Source organism: Idiotropiscis lumnitzeri, chromosome 1 (genome assembly GCF_059441095.1).
Source record: "Idiotropiscis lumnitzeri isolate Australia: NSW breed Sydney's pygmy pipehorse chromosome 1, RoL_Ilum_1.0, whole genome shotgun sequence".
Classification (NCBI taxonomy): Eukaryota; Metazoa; Chordata; class Actinopteri; order Syngnathiformes; family Syngnathidae; genus Idiotropiscis; species Idiotropiscis lumnitzeri.
The window spans coordinates 17,764,833-17,775,094 of record NC_142391.1 but is presented as its reverse complement, the minus strand read 5'-3'; the positions used below and the strand labels follow the sequence as shown (position 1 = coordinate 17,775,094).

The following is a 10,262-nucleotide window of genomic DNA, read 5'->3' as shown; positions in this document are numbered from 1 at the left end:
TGTATCATTGTAACAAATGGATGACCAATCTAACATTTTGAAAATTACTGGCTTTCTTTAATGATGCCATGTTAATGGTTGAACACAAGTGACGTTTTGGGGATCTCATGAAAAGTGCTGATTTTGGAGGTACAAAGATTCCGCACGACACCGGTGTTTTTCTGTATGCACAGTAATATGTTCACAAACCACCACATTATGATACAGGAAGGAAACCAACGCGCTGCATAGCACAAAAAAAGTCTAAAAGTGAACATGAAACAATCTCCTGAAAGAAAATTGTACATGCAACCGCTGCTGGAATTACAGTACAGACCTCCTATACTTCATTTCAGCCACAAATTCTCATCCACTTCACAATTATTATCATCGCTTTCTATGAGCTATTTAAGAAAACTGGTTTTGCTCAAACACATTATGACAACTTGTTCAGCCATTTTGCATGTAAGGATTTATATGATGAACTAATGCCGACATTTTGTGAAATGTTATGAGACAATTTTACTGAAAACCTCGATGAAAATTTGGATCAACATGACATACGCAATCACTGATGATGTAGTGGTACACTCGCCTGAGTTGTGTGCGGGCAGCGTGGGTTCAGTTCCCACTCAGTGATGGTGTCTATGTCTGCCCTGTGACTGGCTGGCGACCAGTTCAGGGTGTAGTGCGCCTTTCGCCCGTAGTCAGCTGCGATAGGCTCCAGCACCCTCCCGCGACCCTGTACAGGATAAGCGGTGTGGATAATGACATGACATGACATACGCAGTTGATAATGTAAGAGAATGGTAAATAATCATTTGCATGGATGTGCCAAAGCATTGACACCTTGTTCTAAGAAATGAGAAACATTTTTTACTTACACAATGATGTGAAAATTAGTTTTGAGAAATTCAATTCTGATTTGAGAAACGTCTCAAAAAAATGGGTAAAACCGTAATGGGAATAGGGGTAGGACTAAATAAGCTCTCTTCATCCGACTCCTTTTCAGGCTGGGTCTTAAGTTATGATGGGAAAATTATGTGTTGGTTATCTTGTTGCCCTCACCTTAAATAAATTAATAGATGAAAATGAATGAATGAAATGAAATGATTCACCGGGTAACTATGTATCTTCTGCCATCTAGTGGAAGAGCTTTTAATAGTTTTGCCTGCCACTATACGTTGCTGGCATAGATAGATGAACAAAGCTTCAGACCAATTCAGGGAAATGTGATCATTTCCCACGGTACACCTGACGATCTCACTCTAATGCGATGCAGAATCATTGCTTTAAATTACATTGGCTAGCACTAGCGACTAGATCATTCTGAAGGCCTCAGGCAGATTAAATTGACATGACAGTGAAAAGACGCTGAAATAAGACTGGACAAAAAAAAAATAAACAGCTTTGTTCATTTGTTATTATTTTTGTGCTTGTTTTATGACCCAAGACTCAATTTAGGAGCAGGCTTTACATACTACTGTTGGCAATGAACTTTATTAAACAGTAATAACATCCATCCATCCATTGTCTGATCTGGTTATCCACACGAGGGTCGCGGGTGTGCTAGAGCTTATCCCTGCCATCTTCAGGCATTAGGCAGGGTACAACCTGGACTGGCTGCCAGCCAATCGCAGGGAACACAAATACAAACAATTACTCACGCTCACAATCACACCTAGGGACAATTTAGAGCGTTCAATCAACTTACCATGCATGTTTTTGGAATGTGGGAGGAAACCGGAGTACCCGAAGAAAACCCTTGCAGACACGGGGGCAACATGCAAACTCCACATAGGGACCGGAGCCGGATTTGAACGACCACTGCACTGTGAGGCGGACATGTTAACGCGTCACAGTAGAAACATTGCGGGTAGGGTTGCGGGGGTGCTGGAGCTTAACCCAACTGTCTTCGGGCAGTATAGGCGGGGTGCAGCCTAAACTGGTTGCCCGTACATAAAGACAAACAAACATTCACACTCGCAATCACACCCAGGGCCAATTTAGAGTGTTCAATCAACCAATCATGCATGTTTTTGGATTGTAGGAGAAAGTACCCGGAGAAAACCCAGGCAGGCATGGGGAGAACATGCAAACTCCACACAGGAAGGCCGTAGCCGTAATCAAACCCTGCACTACTGTGCTGTAAGGCCATCGTGCTAACCAGTCGTCCACCATGCAACCGAAAATACTCGCAAGCAGCTACGATGGGCCAAAACCCATATCCACCATCTTACAGATTTATTTTAAGCTTTATTGAAAGCAATAATGTAAATAAAAAACACAAAATACAAAGGTGAATAGGCTGCATACATTGAAAGATTGAAATTGAATAGTTGTCAAGGCTCTAAATCATTTTGGAGCAGTTTTGCACATTTAAGACTTCATTTGAGGGACAACTTTTACATTTTGTGGAGCATTTTTTTTTGGTTTGAACATTAATCCCAGCGACCTGAAGCAATTGAAAAAATGACAATAAAATAAAGCAACAATTGTTTTTATTTTTTACATAATCAGTAGTTTTTATTTCTAAAAATCCCCTTTATGTATAACAGCAAACTATATTTCCTTGTCTTCAAACTAAAATAAATTCATTAAAAAAAAAAGAAAAAAAAGAGAAGCGCTCCTGTAATGAAATGTGAGAACATTTATTCTGCATATCATTCAATCAGGAGTGTTGGAAGAGAGACACATAAATTAGGCTGTGAACGGGCTCTCGAGGGCCAGACTTGGGCACCAATGGTCAAAATTGTCGGTTTATGTGTGAATATTTGTTCTTCTATTTGTGTTCTGTGATTGACAGGCAACCAATTCAGGATGTACCCCGCGCCTCTTGTGTGAAGTTAGCTGGGAATGGCGGCAGTACACCTGCGACCGTAGTGAGGAATTGTGTTACAGTTGATGGATGGATAAATATATAACAATAGATTATGGAGGTTTTGGGGTACTGAATAAATTAATGACATTTCAATTCATTTCAGTGGGGAGCACTGATTTCATATTGGAGTAAATTGAGTTGCCAAAATGGCCATGAAATTGTAAGTAGTCAAGGTACTGTATTAGAATTTAGGCCCTTTGGAGCGCACTTGAGCAAGCTTTGTCAAAAGGTAGTGAAGTACAACTTCCAGCCAGGCAGCGTTCCAAAATGTCTCGAGCAGCAGTTTAAGTAGTCACGCTGCTGTCACAATAGTGTATGGAGAGGTTGGACGGTTGTGAGGGCACCTGTTTGCCTCTTGCAGAATCCCCCCAAGCTGAGCCAGTTGCACTGAAAGGCTGCGACTGCACAGATTGCGCTCCATGGGAAGCTGAGAAGACACCGTCCAGCTCAAATCATCAACACGTCATATAATGTTTCAGCATAGGCCCCTCCCCCTGTCTCCTTTCCCCCCTCGCTCAACCTCTCCTTTGACTCTTGGATAGAGGCGGCACAACAGCGGTGCTCGGACCTCGCAGGGGACGGGCAGAAGATGGCAGACATAGCCCGGCACGGAGCGCCCTCGGCGGCATCACCAGCTTCAAACGGGCCACTCAGAAGCTGCAAGACATCCGCCGTCTGGCGACTGTAAAGAGCTGCCTCCCGTCCCCGCTGCTTACACCCCCCCCCACCACCCCCCACTGCAAATATTGACTGAAGTATCAGCGAGAAAACATGGCAGAGATGGAAAAAGAGGGCAGACCTCCGGAAAATAAAAGAAGCCGAAAACCAGCTCACCCGGTGAAAAGGGAGATTAATGAAGAGATGAAGGTAACGGATCTGCATGCTGTGTTTACGGTGAAGTGCATGAGAGGAGCATGCGCCTGTTAAAGCACCAGTGGCCCTGAAACTGTAAATTATGCACCCAAGTGTAATATTATGTGGCATGCGAGACTAACTTAAAATGTGTTGTAATTTTGGGGGGGAATTACCGAAGTTCCTCCAGTCCTGCACCCCACTACACCATGTATCGGCGCGACATAGCCACCATTATACGATCACTTGGGATTTTAATTAGTTTGAAAGCAAGACAATTACCAAGCGCGTGTTTCCATCGCTTTGTTACGTGACTATTGCCGCCCGTGTTTTAATACATCTTTAATGAATTGTTTATAGAAAATCCCGTGCGCCTTGAAGGCACCGCGCGACTCCACTCTATTATTAGTATAAACGCTACAAGGAGAGCATCCTGTGCGCATAATTAGTACAAATCAATGGGGGAAATACTCGCCTCCTTGTGCTACGTTTACGTGCTTTAGTCGGCTGAGTGAAGGCGCGTGCGTTTGTATGCGTGTGTGCTGCCCGATTGCCCAGAGGCGTGTGATCCAGATGTGCCTCTGCTGTCAGCTTTACGCACTCGACAAGAACACATTGTCTTCCGTGTTGGGCCTGCAAGGTTAGCTCCCCAAAACACGTTGTTTCCATTGGCGGCTTTTGTCCAATACACTATATATTTGAACACAGTGCGGTTAATCGAGGAGAAAGAAAGTGATCACGGCTTTTGACGGCAGATGTTCTGTATGTCGCTTTGTCTCCTATCTCGGCATTGTTTGTTCACGTTTCGGCCAATCACGTTCGAAACGCTGCTCTCGGTGGGTATGTTGACGATTACACGAGGGTAATTGCAGAATTTTCGTTTTGGATTGCCAGGAATTGGTTTGCTTTAGCGAGACCTGAAACAACCCTTTATGTATTCGGACCCATCCAGTTGGAATTGAAAAGTATCCATGTGTCACAGCATCCTCTCTGTCACTGTAAAACGATTCGTTCTTTTCAAATCTGATCTCGTATGGATGGATGTATTTTTTATTCAATGTCATGGTTATTACCGATATACATACATACATATATATATATATATATATATATATATATATACATATATATATATCAAACCGTGTTAAACTTTCAATTACATATTTCATGCACAGATTGTCTCAGATTAATTTCATGTAATTTCAATACATTTCCAGTCTCATTACCGTGACTCAAAACATCATGAACAGCTGTCAGTATAATGCACAACAGTTCTACAGCACGGCAAGCCACAACAATAAGCACTATTCAATAAATACTTACCTGTATGTGTGATTTTTTTTAAGTAGATGAATTCAGTCCTCTACTTGAAATGATGTATCTTGTTTTGGGATGTAGGCCAACTTACTTTTTTGGTGTGTGTGTGTGTGTGTTTTCCATGAATTAGGACCCTTTTACTGTATATTTCTGGTCAGAGCAGATTTTTGCTCCAGCAGAACTCAGGTTAGTTTATCCTCATCACTGCCATTTGTAACGGCAGATTCATTCCACAATCCTTGCACTCCAACCATTCAAATTAATAAGATTCAGCTTCAGTATGTAATAAATTGAGCAAGTAATTAGCAGACGGTGCTGCAGGGGTGAGGTGTAGAGAAAACACACACTCCAGCAGTGTTGTCATTACAATAAGTTGTATTAAATAGATGTGGTTCAGGTGTCAAAACACTTCTTCAAAGACAAGACGCGTTCAAGTGTAGTTCACTTAACCTGGAATTTTTTTTAAATGAGACAAACAGGCTCACACAAACAGACAGAATTTTTCTTTTTTTAAAATGCTGTATGAAATGTTAATCGTCCCATCCAAAATACAATTGCAAAAGAAAGTCAGAACATTTTGTATTCTATATTTGTTCATGATTTCATCTTTAATATGTTAGTCCAAAGCTGGAGGGAAAAAAAAAAACATGAGCATACACAAATACACAATGTTCCCTTGTGAGCACTCCACTGGAAATCTTTTAACAGTCTGACAGTGTTTCCTTCATCTGGCTGCAGCTTAATGTGTGCAATGGCTAGGTAAGCTCTGGTGAGTAATCACGGGGAAGAAGGAGTGGGCATGGAGGGGAGAGGAGAGGAGAGGAAAGGGGAGAAAGGAATGTATGGAGCACGGGTCTGGCTAAACTGTAAAAACTGTAACCTGAGTGTCTCCAGCGGATCAGATATCAAGCAAAGGAGAGGGAAATGAAAGCAGAGAGCGAGAGCGTAGAGAAAGTAGAGAGTGGAAAAGTGGACGAGGCATCGCAAAATTGAAAGTTTGCATGTGGAATTGGGAATTCTATCATGGTGTTCTGGTTGCTGCTCTGGTTTTTGTCCGCTGTCCGCCATACTGGCTATATTGTTCGTCCGGCAGAGTAAAGATACAAGAGAAGCCCGCTGGATTTAGATTTTCTTTTTTTAATGATCTGCTCCTGAAAATATTCCAAATACATACATTTGTGCAGTTCATCTACATGGACAACTGACGAATGTTATTCTCTTCATTTTCTGAAAAACTGAAATAAAAACTTCAGGAGTTGCGTTTGTTCCCTTATGGTGAGAAGAAGCATGGACCAGCTTCATTCGGAAAGTGCTTCAAGACTCACTGTTTGATGCCATGTATGTGGACAATTGCAGCATTTTTATGAGTTGATTGATTGATTGCTTGATTTTTCATGTATATTTTGCAGTTCTATATCACACATTGGTTGGTTTAGAAACAAAGCCAATACATACCCAAATTAATATCACACCCAGCGGTCATTCAATGTTGTCACAATTCAAAATCAAATGAGTAAGAGTCAAGGAATTTCATGTCAGGGCTGAAGAATACTGGTCGCCTCACTTGACAATAGGAAGTATCTTGTGTTCACATCTGGGCTTGGGTCTTACTGTATGGAATTCTTGCTTTGCGCCCCCTGCTGTGCATCATGTCCACCCATCTCAGAAAGTATTGCAATAGTGAGTGCCTAATATATATATATATATATATATATATATATATATATATATATATATATATATATCAAACCGTGTTAAACTTTCAATTACATATTTCATGCACAGATTGTCTAAGATGAATTTCATGTAATTTCAATACATTTCCAGACTCATTACCGTATATATATATATATATATATATATATATATATATATATATATATATACTAGTGCTGTCAAGTGATTAATTTTTGTAACTGATTAATCACAAAAAATCCATGATTAATTGCGATTAATCACATTTGTCAACTACTATTTTTTGCGAAGCTTGTAACAGATATTTACTTGAATAATATCTTGGAATCGATGCAAAATCACCAAATATGAAGTATATTAATTCAAAGACTGTTCTAAAATCTTTCTTTGATTCTTAAATATGCTCTGAATGGAGACATCTTTTCAGACATTTTTCTACGAAGCATTTCTCAAAACTGTCCACAAGCACCACAATCCAGCAGTGTTGGTTTGGAAAGGCCCAGTGGTAACTTGAACACGGTGTTTTGTTCTGAGATGTATAGCTAATAAGGGCCAATATTTGCAAAGTATGCAAATTATTTTTGAAGTAAATCAAACTGAGTTAAAATATTTAACTGAGTTACAATTTTTGGATTAATCACCTGAGTTAATGCTTTAATTTTGACAGCCCTAATATATATATATATATATATATCTATATATATGCATAGTATACGTGCATAGTATTCTAAAGCTGTCGGTGATCAGATCATAGCATTTCCTTCCGCTGTAGCTGCCCAGAACTTAAATTTGTCCTTCTGTTTTTTGAGACGCCAAACAGGATTAGATGGCACTCGTTATAATCCTCCCACTTTCTTCAAATTGTGGGGTGACACAAGGGACACGGTGCTGTGAGACACCGAAAGAAAAAGATGTTTTCCTTCTCCTTTCCACTGTTTTGTTTTATATTTAATGTGACTGCCACTCTTTTTGTTCAATGGAACGCATTGATTTGATGCTGTGGTGGCGCTTGACAGTGTGCAATTGGACACTCACATGGTAACTTTGGTCTTAATACTGATCAATGGCAACTCCAGTTCAAGAAGGACACCTCATCAGATTGCACTGTTTGTTTTTCTCTTGCGCCGCTGCATTATCACAATTCCTGGTCATCTTTTTGTTCGGATTCATTAGGGCGGGTAGGTACTTGATGTCAGAAGGGAAGGGATGCACTTTGTGTTTAGAACTGCCTTCAGAAAATCTCTTCTTTTTCACGTTTTGCAATCATGAAGGTCATCACATTAGAAAAGCTATTTGATGTTGCAAATAGTACCCTACTTAGAAACGACTAGTAAGTCACTGAATGTTCATCAATGGGATGCTCCAAGTATAACATCATCTTTTTGTGACTTGGACTGTGGCTTACCTTCACGTCTCATCCACCCTTTGTCCAAGCCACCGTTGAGGGATTTTATATCAATACAGATCAATGAGTACTGTCAGTGGTCATTAACAATGCTCTGACTCAAAATTGGAAAAGCTTTGTATTTAATAACAGCTCTAAATTTAGCGCAGCTCATCATAGATACAAGACAAACTGAGGAGAAACTTCACTTTCTTGTAACATGCTTTTAAAACACCCTAATCATATTAATGGCATAATGAAATTGTGCAAATACTGGAAATGTATCTACTGTATATTGGTTCCTGTATAGCAGAGGTATTCAATTAAAAGTCACAGAGGTCCACGACTAAAATTTCTTCCAATTAAAAGGTCCGAACCAAAGTCCAACTTCCCTTAAAGTCTAGCCTATGTTCACATTTTTATATAGTTTCAATATTTAGTCATTTTCAACAGAGCGCACTTATATACTAAATATTTAGCAATGTTCCCATTAAACACCTTTGCCAGTCAAACAAATATAAGGCGTTTATTTCACATTCAAGAAAATGTGGCTCCAGGAATTTAAGGGTGCCACTTCCAGAAAAAAAACTGTAAAATATCTCCTGCAGAAATATATCAAGTGCTAAGCATTGAGTTAACATCTTTTACCTTTTTTTCTTAAATCCAAGAGTTATCAGCCTAAAAAAATGGAAATCCTAATTATCCAAGTAAAACAGGTCAACATCTTCAGTACACAATCAATAAAAATGGCTGTCCTCATCAAAAGCTTTGTCACCACCTTTTCTTTTGAATATTTTTTTAACTTCTCTTAATGAGAAAAATGAGTTTGTGACTGCCCTGCCAGTGACTTAAATCTGGGTTGGAACGGAGTCAGGGCCATTGGGATTTGGTAGATTATTTCACACATCTGGGCTTTGTGTTTTCCTTTAAATAATGTTTGTGCAACCACATTTAAGCACTCCTTCACAACTTCCCCATCACTTGAACGTTTTTTTTATGTTTCCCCAAAATCCATGATACTTTTACTGAATATTCGTTTGCATGCCGCTGGGATGTAAACGAAAATGTACAAATCTGTTGTACTGCACTCGAAGTTCGATGTTTTTGCCTGCGCTCACCTCAAACGTCAGCGGATAACTGTGCACAAAAGGGCGGTGCTTTGTTTCGTTGTGGCGCTTCGCAATGTTGCGACGGTTTCGGAGCATATGATGCACTCTGGTTTTGAATCGGCTGCGGCCAGAACGAAACTAAATTTCTCCGTCCATTCATTTAAAACAACACGCATCGACCTCGCTAACTTTTTAGCAAGGCATACTGTCAGCAGCACTCTCTTCCGGTCAGTGGATCGTAAACAAAAGATTTGATTGGCTCAAATAAGTGACGCCTTTTCCGTATTTACTAGAATTACTGCGCCAACGTTTGTGAATGCGCCCTGAAAAAAATTCATTATAGATTGGCCATGGGTCCGGTCCGAACCATCGCGCGGTCCGGATCCGGACCGCGGTCCGCCATTTGTTGATGCCTGCTTTATAGCTTTGCTTTGGCCCAATACGTTTGACGGTGTTCACTGGACTTGATTTTTTCCTTACATATTCTTTATATTTTAAACATCAATACCACAATTTGGCTTGTTTTCTTTTCTTTCAATAATCGTTGCTATTGCAATTTCGGACATGGTGCTTTATATTTTGTTACACACCCTGCAAATTGACAAATTGTGACACTGCTTATTACCATTTTGTGTTTATGCAGAGTTTTGCTGAGAACACCATGAATGAGCTGCTGGGGTGGTATGGCTACGACAAAGTGGAGCTGAGAGATTCGGACAACTTGGATATAGGCGAAACGCCGCAGCACATCTCCATCCTGAAAGGTGCAAGACACTAATACATATGAGAGACGCACATTCATTTCATTGAAATGTACTGTAAACTACAATGGCTGGTCCAATTATTGGAACCATCAACATTTAACAGAAACGCAATTTAACAGCAACTGTGCCATCGTCTGAAACAGTCGAGAATCAATATTTAGCTAATAAGGGGAAAAAAACATAAATGATGCAAACAATGCTGATTATAAATTTCACTGTATTAATTTGTGTAGATTGCAATTTTGTGAGTTGAAGTCGGACCATTACAATTGTTGCTGTGA

At 40.1% G+C, this 10,262-nt stretch overlaps 1 protein-coding gene across 6 annotated transcripts in view; it reads left to right on the top strand.

The window, feature by feature from the left end:
* Positions 1-10,262, top strand: part of sobpa (sine oculis binding protein homolog (Drosophila) a) — a 37,580-nt gene that overhangs the window by 677 nt on the left and 26,641 nt on the right. For 5 of the 6 annotated variants that reach the window (XM_088295685.1, XM_088295593.1, XM_088295509.1 and 2 more), the window contains exons 1-2: positions 3,403-3,727; positions 9,861-9,981. In XM_088295685.1, the coding sequence (XP_088151811.1) occupies positions 3,632-3,727; positions 9,861-9,981 (217 nt within the window). In that variant the 5' untranslated portion in view covers positions 3,403-3,631. Of the gene's footprint in view, positions 1-3,402; positions 3,728-9,860; positions 9,982-10,262 lie in introns of those variants that run through there. The other variant, XM_088295431.1, reaches the window with a different exon arrangement.